Source organism: Sciurus carolinensis, chromosome 2 (assembly GCF_902686445.1).
Source record: "Sciurus carolinensis chromosome 2, mSciCar1.2, whole genome shotgun sequence".
NCBI lineage: Eukaryota > Metazoa > Chordata > Mammalia > Rodentia > Sciuridae > Sciurus > Sciurus carolinensis.
Genome location: NC_062214.1, coordinates 160399295 through 160418611, shown reverse-complemented (window position 1 = coordinate 160418611; position 19317 = coordinate 160399295). Strand labels below are relative to the sequence as shown.

General features: G+C 35.4%; 2 protein-coding genes across 2 annotated transcripts in view; both read right to left on the bottom strand.

The window, feature by feature from the left end:
- Window positions 1–19317, bottom strand: part of Mnat1 (MNAT1 component of CDK activating kinase) — a 234022-nt gene that overhangs the window by 194792 nt on the left and 19913 nt on the right. The gene's annotated exons all lie outside the window — the stretch shown is intronic.
- LOC124976936 (60S ribosomal protein L31-like) lies at window positions 6274–6749 on the bottom strand. The gene is made up of 2 exons (XM_047540018.1): window positions 6616–6749; window positions 6274–6516 (listed from the first exon to the last, which is right to left on the bottom strand). The coding sequence occupies exons 1-2, from the start codon at window positions 6745–6747 to the stop codon at window positions 6274–6276; spliced, it is 375 nt and encodes a 124-aa protein (XP_047395974.1). The 5' UTR covers window positions 6748–6749.

Below are 19317 nucleotides of genomic sequence, written 5' to 3'. Positions count from 1 at the left end.
GCTTTTCAACACTGAACACAGTATTAGCCTGTTTAGTTATATTCCAAACTTGTTACAATCTTGTGAGCTTTTGATAAAATTCAACATCCTTCCAAGATAAAATCCCTGAGTAAACTTAGTATGATCATACCCCAACATAACAAAGGCTATATATGACAAATTCATAGACAACATCATATTGAATGGGGAAAACCTGAAAGCATTTCCTCTAAAATCAGGAAAAAAAGCACTATTACCTACACTGTCTCCCTGATCTAGATGACCAGATCTCCAATCCTGTAAGTTACACTTTCTTTTTCCCCCAATTATAGCTTACTTCTAGTTACACTTCCTTTTATATCCAGCCTAGACTCCACCTCATCTACAACCATTTAATTTATTTACCTATTTGTTTACTTAAATATATCCTGCCTTGTTCCAGAAAGAATGTCACTGACTCCTCAAAATTCCATTCTGCACCCAATTATCAAAATCCAAATGTGAGCATTATCTTAAACTACTTCTTTAACAGAATCACAAAATCCTCTCAATTGACCACCTAAATGTCTCAAATCTTCCCTACTTCTCTCAATTCGATTCTAATGACTTAATGTCCTCCTCATGCTCATTAATTCAACACAAAAAAAGAAACTAAAAATATGGTTTCCAAAGTAAAAAGTCCATGAACTTGGTTGTAATAAGCTTTACGGATTCATTCAACTATCTGACAACTAGCAAGCAGTACAATTCAAAAGACAATTCACTCTAATATCTCGGAGACTGATAAGGATGCTTCCTTAGGAATCAATATTACTTCAGACAAAAAGTCTTAAAGGAGGGAAAAAGGAAAAATGTACTGAAAACAAATGCCTCCTCAAGTAAAAGAGGGCTACTACAATACTGTGCAATTTAAGTGTATAAGTATATAGTCATTATACATTTATTCTCTATCTGAACCTCAACATTATTGAAAATTATATGAAAAAAATGTTTAACATCTTTATACATCAGGGCAATGCAAACCAAAACTGCACTGAGGTTCCAACTTATTCCAGTCAGAATGGCTATCATCAAGAATACAACCAATAGTAAATGCTGGCAAGGATGCAGGGAATTTAAGTTGGTACAGTCACTATGGAAATCAGTACGGATGTTCTTCAAAAAACTAAAAAGTTGAGGGCTGGGGTTGTAGCTCAGTAGTAAGAATGCTTGTCTGGCATGTGTGAGGCACTGGGTTCGAACATCAGTACCCCACATAAATAAATAAAGGGATTGTGTTCATCTACAACTAAAAATTTTTAAAAACACTAAAAGTTGAACTATCATACAATCCAGCTATCCAATTTTACTAACAATGGTTTCTGGTTTCAGAAAGTTTAATATGAAAGAAAGCATTAAAGTCAGTATATTTTTGGGATGCATGGATACCTATGTTTATCACAGCACAATTCAAAACAGCCAACTTACAGAATCAGTGTAAATGCCCATCAACAGATAAAGGGATAAAGAAATGTGACATATATACATAATAGAGTTTTATTCAGCCATAAAGAAAAATAAAATTATGTCATTTGCAGAAGAATGGAACTGGAAAGCATCGTGTTAAGCAAAATAAGTCAGACACAAAGACAAATATCAAATGTTTTCTCTCATACATGGAAGCTAAAGGAAAAAAAGAAAAAAAAGGGATACCATGAAAGTAGAAGGTAGATCATCAGGATAAAGTATTGGGAGGAGAGGGAAAAAGGAGGGGGAGAGTAAAGTGAAACACTGAGGAATAATATAACTGACCAAACTATGTTATATGCACAAATGAATATGACAAGGAAACCCACTATTCTCATAATTAATATACAGATAAATTTCTTTAAAAAATTATTTCAGTAAATAACATTTACACATCAATTTTTCGTTTACATATATGCAATAGTTTTAACATACATAGCGTATCACTAACAACTATTATACAATTCAACTACAGTATTGTGTAACCTGGATTTAACTGAATTGAAAAGTGAGCTTTAGCCAACTCCATGGTGCACACCTGTAATCTCAGCTACTCAGGAGGATGAGGCAAGAGGATCAGAAGTTCAAGGACAGGCTTGGTAATTTTGCAAGGATCCTATCTCAAAATCGAAAAAAAAAAAATGTAGTCCAGTAGTACAGGGTATTAGGTTCAATACCAATATTGCAAAAAATATAAATAAATAAAAAGTGGACATGAAAAGATAGTACTGTGTAGTAATCACAAAAAGCAAGTATTGCCCATGCTGGGCAATGGGTCAAGAATCTCAAACAATCACCAGCACCTGCATTAAACATAAACCCAGACAGTAAACAATTATCAATGAAAGATAAGCCCATTTGGCTATATCTCACAGGAGCTTAAGCAAAACTACTTTACATAAAGCAAAAAACTTATTAAATGACTACATCTAAAGCATTTCTTTATTTTGAAAATAAGCAATTCACTTTTTCCATAACTGTGAATCTAAAAGGTATATTAAAATGTTATACTCTAACAGGGAATAAGGATTTATCAAACTATGCTTATAGTAAAAATGCTTCCTGGTCATTGTAGTTCTAAATTGCACATAATAATAGGTTTAGAGAGATGATTCTACACAATTACTCAAGATAAATTCTGAGTTTTCACTGATTGATCACTTAAAATAGATATGAAAGCACATGATATACACAACACATTCATAAATTGGAGTTTAGCCAAGTCGAAGTGAAAGTCAGATCGTGTTAAGATCTCTAATATTATTAAATTACTGTGGAGACAAAACTACAAAATGTTTAACTGTCATATACAATTAGGACAAATCACTTAACCACTTTGTACCATACTTTATTCATCTATAAAATAAGAAAATAAACAAGATGAGATCTCTCCCAGCATAAAGATCCTATGATTCTAACAGCATTAACATGTGTACACGTGCTGGAAAATAAAAAGTCGTTCCTATTTTAATTATTCACTTTAAATGATATAGGTTGTAGTTACTGCATCCACTAAAAAGTAAAGTAGTAACCAGCACTGCAACAATGGCTATTTCATCCACAAATTAACAATTAAAGATTAGTGACAGCCCAGTGTGGTTGCCCATGCCTATAATCCTAGCTGCTCAGGAGGCTGAGCAGGAGGATGGTGAGTTCAAAGTCAGCCTCAGCAATTTAGAAAGGCCCTCAGCCATTTAGTCAGACCCTATTTCAAAATAAAAAAGAGCCAGGGATGTGGCGAACGGTTAAGCACCTCTGGGTTCAATCCCTGGTACCAAAAAACAACATGAGTAACGAACAAAGATTAGTGGGCCCATCTGAACCTCTCAGTAAATTCCCATTAGCTCCAATGAGAACTGTGCAAATTAACACTTAAGAATTTTTTAAGTTCAATAATTTAGTTTATATGGAGAAGAGGACAATTTGAATTTGCAAATTTTCAATGCTGAAACATCTTTAAAAGAAAAATCTATTCTTTCATCCATTAAAATAAAATAAAGATGATTTACAAAGTTCCTTTCAGTGGTAAATATGGAGCCAGTGCAGTGATGCACACCTCTAATCCCAGCAACTTGGGAGGCTGAGACAAGATCACAAATTCGAGGCCAGCCTCAGAAACTTAGTAAGACCCTGTCTCAAAATTTAAAAATCAAAGAGGACTGGGGGAGGGGCTGGGGTTGTAGCTTACAGGAAGAGTGTGTCTCACACGTGTGAGGCACTGGTTTTGATCCTCGGCATCACATAAAAATAAATAAATAAAGATACTGTGTCCACCTTCAACTAAAAAAAAGTAAATAAATAAAAACTGAGGGAGTATCTCAGTGGTAAAATGCCCTTGGGTTCAATCCCCTGTACCAAAAAAAGAAAAAAAAAAGTCTATACATGGTAATAAGTTATCTCTAAACAGCAACTGATAAACTAAACAGCAAATTGGGACAGAAGACACAAATTGAGTTCTCTTTTTTAATTTTACTCATATAGCTTTACAAAGTTGAGTAAAAATTTCTGACCAAGTGGTAGTCACTATTTTTTGGTGAAGCACTCAGAAAACTTGTAGGAAAAACTATTTTACCATACACTGTCTTAAAATACTTCCTACCATTCACTCACTTCCTCTTGATAATTCCTTTTAAACTATTTACAATCCATTATTCGGTAGTTGGATTAAAAAAAAAAAAAACACTAAAAATCTTCTCATGAAGATGAGACTTGTCCCAAAAGTACAGTAATTACATCAAAAAATTCTATAGGAGCCAGGCAAAGTGGTGCAGACCTGTAATTCCAGCAAATTTGAGGTCAGTCTCAGCAGTTTTAGCAAGATCCTCTCTCAAAATAAAAAGTAAAAAACCTGGGGATATAGGTTAGTAATAGAGTGCCCTGGGTTCAAGCCCCAGTTTAAAAAAAAAAAAACTATTTTTTTTCCTGAGAAATAAGCATGGAGTTTCTAAACAAAATTTGGTCTCCCAAATGTTAATTCATTGACTCAAATTGAAGCAACAATTTGCTTTGTGATAAGAAAATAGATTTCTGATATATTAGGAAGAGATAAAGAAAAATATAATCAATAAAATACAGGAAAAAAGATTATATGAATATATGCTTTTCTAAAAATACTAAAATTCATAAAGCACCAGGATTAGTTTTGGGTTTTTTGTTTGTTTCCAGTTTTGAGGATTGAATCCAGGGGTTCGCATATTCTAGGTAAGAACTATTTCACTGAACCACATCCCAGCACCAGAATTAGAATTTATAAGTTCACGAATCTAGTTTAATTCCACAGGTAGCCAGGATATTAATTGATGCATGTTAAAAACTGTCAACTCACACAAAAATAAGTTAAATAGTACATTTAAACAAAACTATTATTTACAAAACAAGATATAAGAAAGGGAAATTGCCCATAAAACCTTGAATTAGAGTGAAAAGAAACCTAATACTCAGGTCAAAAGATCACTCTATAACTATAAATATGCTTGGCACTAGTAGTTCTCAAAATTTGTTGAATGAAGAAATAGTAAAGGTCATAAAAGGAAAACACAACCTTAAAAAGAAATATACCCAAAAAGGAAATACAACCTAAACAAAGGTTCATTTAAACTACTTGAAAATACCTACCTAAATTTACTAAATATTGACATGAAATAATTTCTTTAGTGCTATGATAGTATAAGCTCAGCTCCTATCTTGGTGCTAACAATTCCTAAAAATAATTTATAATAAAAAATAATAATAATAATAATACTTTATAAACATGAAAAATTGATAATCTGAAATTTCAAGGCAGCAGGTACTTTTTTTTTCATAAACTATTAAGGACTTTTAGGTAGAATGCTGAACTCTGTTCAAAGAGTTTCTACTTTTTTTTTTTTTTTTTTCTTTTGAGGTGCTAGGGATTCAATCCAGGGCCTCATGCATGCTAGGTATGGGCTTTACTGCTGAGTTATACATAGCTTCAACCCCTAAGAGTTCTTTCTTTTAGTTAAAACTCAAAGATATATTCATTATCATTATTTAAGGACCAATAAATTGTCAAATTGATTAGTGATCCTGGATGACTGAGCTTGACTATTTCTAGAATCTGGTATTTGGAAAACCTTCTGTAATGGATTGCTTCCCACTCTTACTTAACATAGTTTGTAGGCAGGGAAAAGAACTGTAAGCCAACATACTTCTCATCAGGTTCTAAATTAAATAAATACATCATGACACAATCCATGTCCCTAAATGAAGAAGAAAACTATATACACATTATGTACATTTTCCAAAGAAGTTATAGTTCATAAGAATCTAACAAGAAAAAAGTACAATGGCTAAAAGAGTTGAGGAAAATTCATTTTCTTGCAGTTGAAATATAAATATCTCCAGTTATTTACTTTGTGCTATTTAGGAGAATGTGCATCTACTGAATGAGAACACCCAGACTGTCATCAGGAAAATCAATAATGCACCTGGTAAGAGCACAAAAGTCTGACTCACCTGTGGAATCCATTATCCTTTGGGCTAAAAAGCCCAAGTCTGGTACTAGAGGGCACAATGTACTTTCTACTAAACAAAAGAATGATTTTTCCCTATCCTGTTTTCCAGCTGCCCAAAGAATAGATCTCCTAGTAACTGTAATGTGATATTTTAAGAGAAATAAGAGATGAATAAAGTACTTACAAACAATAGCTATTTCATACAAGTGTATTTCTAAATGTTTCAGATTTATATTACTCAAAGCGAAATAATTTTTTTTTTTTTTTTTTTTAGTTTTATGACTTTATTGGACAATCAGCAGTTTGTTCTCATTCACACTGACTGTAGATTTTTGAACATGGTAACAGGGATGTAAGTTACTAAAGTATAAAGCTTGTTTGGTGAATCTTCATCCTCATTACATTTTCTGGACAATCGCACACAAAAATGATAGGGGATATTCCTTATTCCTTTGGCCCAGACAGCTTTGTTGAGCCTGGTATCGACACACACATCTGGAGTTCCCATGCCCTTCATGGCAAATTTCCATATCTCTTTGAGTGCTGGAGCAGCACTCTTTTTCTTTTTCTTTTTTTCCCCCCGGTGCTGGGCACTGGAACCCCGTGACTTGCACTTGCGAGGCAAGCACTCTACCAACCAAGCTATATCCCCAACCCGAGGAGCAAGCTTCTTGAAGCCCACTCCATGGATGCGCTTGTGAATGTTGATGGTGTATTCCCGGGTCACCACCTCGTTGATGGCAGAACCGCCCTTTTTCTTCTTGCCACCCTTCTTTGCCGGAGCCATTCTGCCCGGCTTAAGTTGGAAAGGAAGGGCACGAGGGATTGTGGCGGGGAGCGAAATAATTTTAAACTGAAATTTGAACCTATGTATTTGCTTCATTCTGGAGACTTGCTGTTAAGTACAAATATGAAAAATAATAAGGTATACCTGTGATTCCAGTGAGTTACAATTAAGAGAGCCTTTGTGAAATCCTGTGTTGCAAAAGGCTGAGGGGAGAATAGGCACTTTTATACACTGATGCACAATTTAATAAATGAAGGAAGCACTATCAAAATTTTATATTCCTAAATTTCCATCAATGAAAGAAGCATCCATACAAAGAAAGTAGTAAATGGTAAGTAGTAAATGCTACACTCAAAATCTACCACTACTGAAAGTGTACTGATTCCATATGCACAAATTGCAAATTAATGACCACATCATTTCATTAACAAATAAATTTATATTACCTACCTGGAATATTTATATTATTTAATTGTACAAAAACAGCATACAACTTCAGTCTTTTACATTTTTCTCTCATTTTTCTACCCAAAATGGCTTCAATTTTTTATTAAATAAAATCTAATTAGAAGATTTACTTCCACATGATAGTATATTATCCTAGTACAAAGTGCGTATATGAATAATAAAAATTCCTGGGCTGGGGAGATAGCTCAGTTGGTAGAGTGCTTGCCTTGCAAGCACAAGACCCTAGGTTCGATCCCCAGCACCGCAAAAAACAAAACAAAACAAAAAATTCCTTTGTAAATCATAGTATAATTGTAAATATCTGAGCTAAGGATTGATCTGATTTTATTATCTAATCATTAGAGAACTTGTCAAGCATAAAAGTTTTGTTTAAAATTCTAATTTATTTAATTTGTGTCTGATTAACAAATGCAAAGGTTAAACAATAAATATGGCATGGCAACAATTTTTTTAATTGTATTTGGACTCAATACCTTTATTTTATTTATTTATTTTTATGTGGTGCTGAGGATCAAACCCAGTGCCTCATACTTCTAGGCAAGCACTCTACCACTGAGCTAACAACCCCAACCCCAACAATTTGTTTTTTAAACAAGGGAAGAACAACAGGAAAAATCTTTTGAGATGTCGTTGGTATACCTTCTTTTCAAAGCATCAAGAATTTCCAAGATTTGGCTGGAAGTATGCTCAGTGGTAGAGTGCTTTCTTGGTATGCCTAAGGCCGCTGGTTCAATTCCCAGGACCAAAATAAAATAAATAGAAATCATTAAAACATAAAAAATTTTTTGAAGATTGATCAAACTAGCCAACAGAACACTTACCCCATGTTGATGATAGCTACAATTCAACTCCACGTTGTAGAAAAATGTGAAACCAATGTTGCCATCTAGCAATTTTTCAAAAGTTGGAAATCCATATTTTTACGTTTTCTGATTTTTTACATGCTGCAACTAATTCACTTTTTTGTTCTAATTTAAATCTTTTGCAAGCCAAACACTAGGGCCAAAATTAGTTTCACCCTCAGGTTTCTAGAAAAGGTGCTGGGAGTTAAGGGGAGAAATGAAGAAGAGAAAGTAGGCAAACACCAGGAAGTTCTTTACATGACTAAGGAATATGGATTTTTTATGGTCCCCCAATAGAATTTTCCAAACATGTTTTTCTTTAGCATCAGAACACTTTCTTCATACTAAATGTTACATGGAAAACTGAAAAACAAACAAATGGGTTCTGCTGTAGTTTAATGGACGAAGGTAATAAGCAGCCACCCCAAAAAAATCTCTCAGAAAACCTAGGGTTTCGGGCATAGTTGAAAATCACTGGACTACAAGATGATGTGGGGCCTGTGGGTCAGGAATTAAATAGAGCCACAAGAAAACATGGTGTGTCTTTCTAGCATGAATTTCATACAGAGTATGTGGGAAAGAGGTAGAGAATTTGGAAGGTAAATAGTTTTTAATATTAACATGGAAAATACTGTATTTTTAAGGTCAAGGAAAGTTTTAATTGGACTTTTTTTTTTTTTTTTTTATGGTGCTGGGGGTTAAACCCAGTGCCCTGTGCATGTGAGGCAAGCACTCTACCAACTGCGCTATATCCCCAGCCCCCAATCAGAATTTTTTTAAAGTGACACTTCTAATTGTACCTCCAGACAAATTTCTAACTATTAAGACTATTTAAAAAAGAAGGCACAAGAAACCACTAAAGAAATTTAAGCAGACATGATATGGATAATTTGCATAGCTTTTCAAAACAAGAAATCAATTTTTTGCTTTCTTTTGTTTTCTTAACTTGGGTTTGGAGTGGAGGAATACTATTGTGAGCAGCGTTGAGATTAAGACTGAAGCAGAATATCCTTAGCTAGGAGACAATTGAAATAGTCTGAGTAAAGAAAAGGAAGATAGAAAATGACAGAGGGAATGAGATAATACCTGTGATTTGAAAGTTATTTAGAAGATAATACATACAGGACTTGGTGCTGCTTAGATATAAGCCAAGTACACATAGTATGACTCAAATTTCTGACTTGGCTGTCTGATGTATTTGTTGGTGTCATCACCTTCTACCACAGATGGCTCCGGCAACACTCATCATAACTTATTGTGCTGTACTGTAACATTTTGTATATATCTATGAAACCTCAAAGCAAAAATTACCTCTTATTCCACTTCATGACACAAGCATGTTAAAAGAAAAGACAGCTTGAAATACACAAGCACCAGAATCAGTACACTCTCAAAGGGCAAAAAAATCTGGGAAGTAAGGGAATGATGAACAGCTTTCCCTATTTCATATTCTCTGTTCCTACCTTTTTAAATCTACATAGTTTGGAACTGAGAACAGAAAAAGAACTTCTGTGACTCAGTAGCAGCATTTCTAAGACAAACACCACTGAAATAAAAATTTCAAAAGTATGAGGTTGGTGAAGTAGCTCAATGGCAGAACACTTGCCTAGCAAATGTGAGGTCCTCTGTTCTAGCTCCATTACCGAGGGAAAAAAACTTTTTTTTTTTTTTTTAAATATAACTGGTCCTCAGCAGTAGAGTGCCCACCTAGCATGTGCAAGGCACTGGATCTGATCTTCAGTACCACATAAAAATAAATAAATAAAATAAAGGTATTGTATTCAACTACAAGTAAAATATAAGTATATTTTTTAAAAATAAAATATTACTGATCCTTATCAAAAGATTTCACATCCACAAGATTCCACTGATTTCTGATAGAAAATAATTTTTTTAAAAAAATCACCTCGATACTGCATGTATAGGACTTTTTCCTTCTTCTTATACATTAACTAACAACTTTTTGCATAGCATTTACATAAGATAAGTAGTTGAAAGATTATACAAGGGAGAGTATGTATAGGTCACAAGCAAATATTATGCCATTTTCTATAAGGAATTTGAGCATCCATTAGTTTTGATATCTTGGGGATGCTAAAACCAATCCCCCACAGATACCAAGGGACAGTACTAACTAAAACCAAAATATAGTTTGTCACCCATATTTTTCTGATATAATTTAGGAGTAACATGGGTGATATTCTAGTAAAGTAAAATCTTGCCATAAAACCACAAATTCATTGTACTACTGGGCTCAAACATTTAGGAACAGAATATTAAAAATATTTTCAAAAGAAAACATAGTGCAATTTTACCAGACAGTGAATTTCAATGTCATATCTTAACTGGTGACCAGAAAATATTAAACATTCCACCTGTGTGTGTGTGTGTGTGTGTGTATACATGTTCAAAAAAAATGTGCTAAGATATTATAATATCTGGAATTACATTAGATAAAATTGTCGTGTTGGCTTGACTACAATTTATAAATTGATATTACTTAGAATAGACACTTAAAACTGAACAAAGAGCTAAATGAGAATAAGAAAATGACAGATAAGTATGTATTTCTATAACTTAATCACCAATCCCTCCATATACAAAAGAAACTAATTACTACACCATTAATTTCAAACAGGAAATTTCTAGCTTCTTAGAATTCTATGTTATGTGTCTCAACAATTTCTTCAACAGCAGAAAGCTTCATATGATTTCTTAAGACTGAAAAGACAAATAGCCTGATCACTCAGTAAAATCAGGGAGCCAGTCACCTGTGAACTCAAAACTGATGACAGTTTAAAATCAAATTCTGGTCCAGGTCAAGTAGTGATAATAATGCTTAAAACAAGCCAAAAAGAACTTGAAGAGACACGACAGGCTACTGAAAATGCAAGCAAACATTCTATCACCATTACCTCCAAACAGAAAAGTTACAACTAATTCTGTCCTTTGCAAGAGCATTTATACATTTTAAGAGGAAATTAATTATATGGTGTCAAAACAGACATGACTCTATTCTGCAGATACACGTCTGTATAAAGAGTTAAGTCCCCAAGACTACAGCTTTAGGCCAGGATGAGTATCTCAATCAATCAATTTATTATCTTCCCAGTAACACTACACTTTATATTTACTTTATTTTCATTTTAATTGATTTCCAATTGGCAGAAATACCTACCACTGACATCAAGATTTTTCCATCATCTAACTTACCTGTTAAACCATGAACAATCTATAAGACACTATGAAATACAAGAATGTATTATTTAAAGTAATCCAGGTAATCAATTTTAAACATTCAGTCGCTTTAATAATTGGAAAAAAATCACTTCTTAACTTATGTGGTGGTATGTAAGTTCAGAATTTCATACAATAAGGTATGTTCCAGAATAATGAGACATTATCTAACATTACCTAATAGTAACTTTCTTTCCCTGATAAAACTTCCAAAATGCAAAAATTTTATTTTGAACTTTTTAAAATATTTTTTAGTTGTCCATCAACCTTTATTTTTATTTATTTATATGTGGTGCCGAGAATCAAACCCAGTGCCTCACATATGCTAGGCAAGTGCTCTACCCACTGAGCTACAACCCCAGTCCATATTTTGAACGTTTTAGATGTAACTCTTTTTACAATATGTCTTCAACAAAATGTACGCTGGTTCTGTGCAAGCTAAACAGAATCAAAACATTTCTCAACAATATAATTCTCATGAACAGAGATTCCCATTCTGTGCTATATATAAGCCAATAAAACTCAGGTCTTCACATGTCATAGTCTGTTAATAGTCTATCAAATCATTTGAACATCATAAAGAAATAAAAAGTCATCAGGTATGGTGGTACCTGCCTGCTCTCCCACGTGGCTGGGATGCTACGTCAAGAAGATCAAGGCCAGCCTGAACAACTTAGCAAGACCCTGTCTCAAAATAAAATTTTACAGAAGAGCTAAGGATATATAGCTCATTGTCAGACTATTTGCCTATCATGTGTGAGGTCCTGGCCTCAATACAAAAAAATGTTTCTTTGTTTGTTTGTTTTTAAATATTTTTAGTTGCAGATGGAACACTATCTTTATTTTATTTATTTTTATGTAGTGCTGAGGATCAAACCCAGTGCCTCACGCTTGCTAGCCAAGTGCTCTACCGCTGAGGTACAACCCAGCCCCCCAAAGAAGATTTTTAATAAATAAAACATATTTTCTAAGAAAAAAGAGGCAAATGTGTCACAAGGATTATTACACAATGGCATCACATATTTACTTTACACAAATTTGCTTAAGTGTTAAGAAAAAAAAATTTAGAAAGTAGACCCCATTTCAGCAGCCTCTCTTCTCAGTGATTCTATCGGCATTCCGAGTTAGCATAAAATGAGAGGTGTCATTCTGCAGTCCCCTCTGTTGAACTGTTACAGTGCCCTTCCTAGGATGAGCATTTTACTAGACTATATATATGACAAGGTTAAAAATAGGTCTTTTCAACACAATGCCAAAACAAGAGTCAATTATTTCATCTGGCATTTGGCTAAAGAAAGTTTTTTTTGTTCCCATGCTGAAGGGAAAACTATGCTATATTTAGTGAAAACTCGTTCATCCATATTGACAATGTCTGGTCTTATCATAACAACAAACTTTCAAAGTTAAAAATTCTAAAGATGCTTATATAATTTTGATCTATGAGGTAAAAGCAAACAAAATTAGAATTAATGGAAAGACAAAAGTTTATAATAGGAAAATATAAACTAGTTTTAAAATTTTTAAAATGGGAGGAGGATCCAAGATGGAGGACTAAAGGGAGGCTGCATTCCTTGTCGCTCCATAACTCCGATTTCAAGCAGAGGATATCTGTTTCTTGGTGAGGCAGTTTTTGCTGCTTATTGAATCCCTGGTGTTTACCCCTTTTGTCTGCCAGCATATCCACGCCTTTTTTGAGTGCAGATTGCTCACTGTCAGGTGCCTATCACCCACCATTTGCCTGCCTCTCGCCTGTCCATTGCCTGCCTTACACGGACCCATCACCTAACGCAGGAGGTTCACCTCCCCATCGTGCAACAACAGTCAGCAAACTGATTGCCGACCACCAGTGAAGCACAGCTGCCTGCTGTTGCCTGGAAGCTCTCTGTCACAGTACCTGCAGGTTTGATTACACATGGCTGCAGCCAATTAGAGACAACAGCCAGGCCCCGTAGGACCCCTGGCCAGACTGACTGAGCCCCATCTCCAGGATCCCTCAGACCAACCGATCACTCCCTGCCTCTGGGGTCCTCACATCGACTGACTGCTCCTGCTGCCAGGACCCCCAGACCAACTGACTGCACCTATCACCGGGACCCCAGACCGACTGATTGCACCCAGCCTCCAGAATCCCACAACGACACCAAACACACCGTACTGCGAGGACCCCTGCCTGATCAACCACACCCCGCCTCAAGGACCTCCAGCTGACCACGTCCAAACCCTGAGCTGCAGCTCCCCATTTGCCAACACATTTTGAAGCCAGAGTGGCCATCTTGGATAATCCTGGAAGCCATAGTTCCGATCTTTAGGTGGGGCAAATCCCATTCTGAGACGCCTGCTGGAGACTTGAAGCTCATTGTCAGGTACCTCTCATGCATCAGGCTACTGAACATTGGGAGGTTTCATTAGTATATGACTGTTATACTGTAGATTTTCTTTTTTCTCCTTATTGAAAAATTTTAAGTTTTTATTTCTTTACTTTTCTTGCTCTCTTTTCCTTTTGTTTACCTGTTCCCTCAGAGTCTCTTTCTCCCTTTTTTGCATGCTAACATCCAATTTCTTTTGATTACACTCTCACCCTTTCTATTATCTAGAACTTCTGTATAATCTTTTCTTATCCCATTAACAGCCACATTCTACATCCCTCTGCAACCTCTTTGTCCTCCATTAGAAACTGCAGACCTTATTGCAAATCTGTTTGTTTTATTGAAGATAATATTTGAACGCATTCTGCTTATTATGACAATTTCGTTATTGTCCTCATAGGGGCTATTTAGTCTAGGATTGCATAGTGTCTGAATTGGGCACTGCTAATATTGATCTCCCCTTAAAGAAAGGGTTTTGGAAACCTTTAGGGCCACTATAAGCCTATAGGGGGAAATCTGCAATACCCCAGATCTGCACTGCTAGAGGGGAAGATACATGAACAACATGCAAAAACAAGGGAAGAAAATGATCCAAACAAATCTAGATTCTATATTCATAGAATCCAATGACAGTATGTTAGAAGAAATGTCAGAAGAGGACTTCAGATTATACATGATTAAGATGATTCGTGAAGCAAAGGATGAGATAAGAGAGCAAATGCAGGCAATGAATGATAATACCAGTAAGCTGAAGGAGCACCTGCAGGAAGCAAAAGATCATTTCAACAAAGAGATAGAGATTCTCAAAAAAACCAAACTGAAATCCTTGAAATGAAGGAAACAATAAACCAAATAAAAAACTCAATGGAAAGCATCACCAAAAGACTAGACCACTTGGAAGACAGAACATCAGACAATGAAAAGAAAATATTCAATCTTGAAAATTAGGTTCCCCAAACAGAGAAGATGATAAGAAATCATGAACAGAATCTCCAAGAACTATGGGACATCATGAAAAGACCAAATTTAAGAATTATTGGGATTGAGGAAGGCACAGAGATACAAACCAAAGGAATCAACAACCTATTCAATGAAATAATATCAGAAAATTTCCCAAACCTGAAGAATGAAAAGGAAAATCAAATACAAGAGGCTTACAGAACACCAAATGCACAAAATCATAACAGATCCACACCAAGGTGCATTATAATGAAAATGCCTAACATTCAAAATAAAGATAGGATTTTGAAAGCCGCGAAAGAAAAGCACCAGATTACATATAGGGGGAGACCAATACGGATAGCAGCTGACTTCTCAACACAGACTCTAAAAGCTAGAAGGGCCTGAAACACCATATTTCAAGCTCTGAAAGAACATGGTTGCCAACCAAGAATCCTATACCCAGCAAAACTAACCTTCAGATTTGAAGATGAAATAAAATCCTTCCATGATAAACAAAAGTTAAAAGAATTTACAAATAGAAAGCCTGCACTACAGAATGTTCTCAACAAAATATTCCATGAGGAGGAAATGAAAAACAACAATGTAGGTCAACAAAGGGAGGAACTACCTTAGAGAAAAACCACTCAAAGCAGAAACCGAGTCAACTTAAAAACCAAAAATAAGCGGGCTGGGGAGATAGCTCAGCTGGTAGAGTGCTCGCCTCGCAAGCACAAGGCCCTGAGTTCGATCCCCAGTACCGCAAAAAAAAAAAAAAAAAAAAAAAAAAAAAAAAACCAAAAATAAGCCAAATGCCTAGGAATACAAATCATATCTCTATAATAACCCTGAACGTTAATGACCTAAACTCATCAATCAAAAGACATAGACTGGCAGAATGGATTAAAAAGAAAGACCCAACAATATGCTGCCTGCAAGAGACTCATCTCATAGAAAAAGACATCCACAGACTAAAGGTGAAAGGATGGGGAAAAACCTACCACGCACATGGACTCAGTAAAAAAGCGGGGGTTTCCATCCTTATATCAGATAAAGTGGACTTCAAGTCAAAGTTAGTCAGTAGGGATAAAGAAGGACATTTCATACTGCTTTAGGGAACCATAAATCAGGAAGACATAATGATAGTAAATATTTATGCCCCAAACAATGGTGCATCCCTGTACATCAACAAATCCTTCTCAATTTCAGGAATCACACAGACCACAACACAATAATTCTGGGTGACTTTAACGCACCGCTGTCACCACTAGATAGATCTTCCAAACAAAATCCAACCAAAGAAACCATAGAACTCAATAACACAATCAATAACCTAGACTTAATAGACATATATAGAATATTCCATCCATCAATGAGCAGATTCACTTTCTTCTCAGCAGCACATGGAACCTTCTCGAAAATAGACCATATGTTCTGCCACATAGCAGCCCTTAGGAAAAACAGAAAAATAGAGACACTGCCTTGTGTTCTATCAGATCATAATGAACTGAGAGTAGAAATCAATGACAAAATAAAAAAACAGAAATTACTCCAAAACCTGGAGACTAATAATATGCTATTGAATGAAACATGGATAACAGAAAACATCAGGGAGGAGATAAAAAAATTCTTAGAGGTCAATAAGAATGACGATACAACATATCAAAATCTCTGGGACACTATGAAAGCGGTATTAAGAGGAAAATTCATTGCATGGAGCGCATTCCAGAAAAGAATGAAAAGTCAACAACTAAATGACCTAACATTACAGCTCAAAGTCCTAGAAAAAGAAGAACAGAACAACATCAAAAGTAGCAGAAGACAGGAAATAATTAAAATCAGAACTGAAATCAATGAAATTGAAACAAAAGAAACAATTCAAAAAATTGACAAAAAGTTGGTTCTTTGAGAAAGTAAACAAAATACACAAACCCTTAGCCACACTAACAAAGAGAAGGAGAGAGAAAACTCAAATTACTAAAATTCGTGATGAAAAAGGAAATATCACGACAGACACCACTGAGATACAGAACATAATTAGAAGCTACTTCGAAAATCTGTATTCCAACAAAATAGAATCTACCAGACACTGACAAATTTCTAGAGACATATGCTCCTCCCAAACTGAACCAGGAGGACATACACAATTTCAACAGATCAATATCAAGCAATGAAATAGAAGAAGCCATTAAAAACCTACCATCCAAGAAAAGCCCAGGACCAGATGGATTCTCAACCAAGTTCTACAAGACCTTCAAAGAAAAACTCATTCCAATACTTCTCAAAGTATTCCAGGAAATAGAAAAAGAGGGTACCCTATCAAACTCATTCTATGAAGCTAATATTTCATACCCAAACCAGGAAAAGACAAATCAAGGAAAGAAAATTTTAGACCAATATCCTTGATGAATATAGATGCAAAGATCCTTAACAAAATATTGGCAAACCGTATCCAAAAGCATATTAACAAAATCGTGCACCACAATCAAGTACGGTTCATCTCTGGAATGCAAGGATGGTTTAACATCCGTAAATCAATAAACGTAATCCATCATGTCAATAGACTTAAGGATAAGAATCATATGGTTATTTCAATTGATGCAGAAAAAGCATTCAACAAAATACAACACCCCTTCATGCTCAAAACACTAGAAAAAATAGGGATAGTAGGAACTTACCTAGACATTGTAAAGACTATTTATGCTAAACCCATGGCCAACATCATTCTTAAGGGAGAAAAACTGAAACCTTTCTCTTTAAAAGTGGGATCAGGACGGGACGTCCTCTTTCACCACTTCTATTCAACACTGTCCCCGAAACTCTAGCCAGAGCAATTAGGCAGACTAAAGAAATTAAAGGGATACAGATAGGAAAAGAGGAACTTAAGCTGTCCCTATTTGCTGATGACATGATTCTATATTTAGAGGATCCAAAAAACTCCTCCAGAAAACTTCTAGACCTCATCAATGAATTCAGCAAAATAGCAGGCTATAAAATCAACACACATAAATCTAAAGCATTTTTATACGCAAGCGAAAAAACAGCTGAAAGGGAAATGAGGAAAACAACTCCATTTGCAATAGCATCGAAAAAAATAAAATACATGGGCATCAATCTAACCAAAGAGGTAAAAGATCTCTACAATGAAAACTACAAAACATTGAAGAAAGAAATTGAGGAAGACCTTAGAAGATGGAAAGATCTCTCATGTTCTTGGATAGGGAGAATTAATACTGTCAAAATGGCCATACTACCAAAAGTGCTATACAGATTCAATGCAATTCCAATTAAAATCCCAATGATGTACCTTACAGAAATAGAGCAAGCAATCATGAAATTCATCTGGAAGAATAAGAAACCCAGAATAGCTAAAACAATCCTTAGCCAGAAAAATGAAACAGGGGGTATCGCAATACCAGAATTTCAACTCTACTACAAAGCAACAGTAACAAAAACGGCATGGTATTGGCACCAAAATAGACAGGTAGATCAATGGTACAGAATAGAGGACACGGACACAAACCCAAATAAATACAATTTTCTCATACTACACAAAGGTGCCAAAAGTATGCAATGGAGAAAAAATAGCCTTTTCAATAAATGGTGTTGGGAAAACTGGAAATCCATATGCAATAGAATGAAACTAAACCCCTATCTCTCACCCTGCCCAAAAATCAACTCACAATGGATCAAGGACCTTGAAATCAGACCAGAGACCCTGCATCTTACAGAAGAAAAAGTAGGTCCAAATCTTCACCTTGATGGCTTAGGATCAGACTTCCTTAACAGGACTCCCATAGCACAAGAAATAAAAGCAAGAATCAATAACTGGGACAGATTCAAACTAAATAGCTTTCTCTCAGCAAAGGAAACTATCAGCAATGCGAAGAGAGAGCCTACAGAGTGGGAGAATATCTTTGCCACTCATACTTCAGATAGAGCACTAATTTCTAGAATATATAAAGAACTCAAAAAACTCTACACCAAGAATACAAATAACCCAATCAACAAATGGGCTGAGGATATGAACAGATGCTTCACAGAAGAAGATCTACAAGCAATCAACAAACCTATGAAAAAATGTTCACCATCTTTAGTAATAAGAGAAATGCAAATCAAAACTACACTAAGATTCCATCTCACCCCAATTAGAATGGCGATTATCAAGAATACAAGCAACAATAGGTGTTGGAAAGGATGTGGGGAAAAAGGTACATTCATACATTGCTGGTGGGGATGCAAATTAGTGCAGCCAGGAAAAGCAGTGTGGAGATTCCTTAGAAAACTTGGAATGGACCCACCATTTGACCCAGCTATCCCACTCCTTGGCCTATACCCAAAGGCTTAAAATCAGCATACTACAGAGGTACAGTCACATCAATGTTCATAGCTGCTCAATTCACAATAGCCAGATTTTGGAACCAACCTAGATGTCCTTCGATTGATGAATGGATAAAGAAACGGTGGTATATATATACAATGGAATATTACTCAGCTATAAAAAATAATAAAATTAAGGCATTTGCAGGCAAATGGATGAAATTGGAGAATATCATGCTAAGTGAGATAAACCAATCTCAAAAATCCAAAAGGCGAATGATCTCACTGATAAGCAGATGATGACACATAATGGGGGGGGGGAGGCAAGAATGGAGGAAGGAGGGACTGTATTGAGGGAAAAGAGGAGTGGGGGGGGGAATAACAGAATGAATCAAACA

Coding starts and splice junctions, on each gene's coding strand:
- LOC124976936 (XM_047540018.1), bottom strand. CDS start 6,747: ATGGCTCCGGCAAAGAAGGGTGGCAAGAAGAAAAAGGGCGGTTCTGCC. Junction 6,517..6,615: donor TCAAGAAGCTTGCTCCTCGG/GTTGGGGATATA, acceptor AAAAAGAAAAAG/AGTGCTGCTCCAGCACTCAA.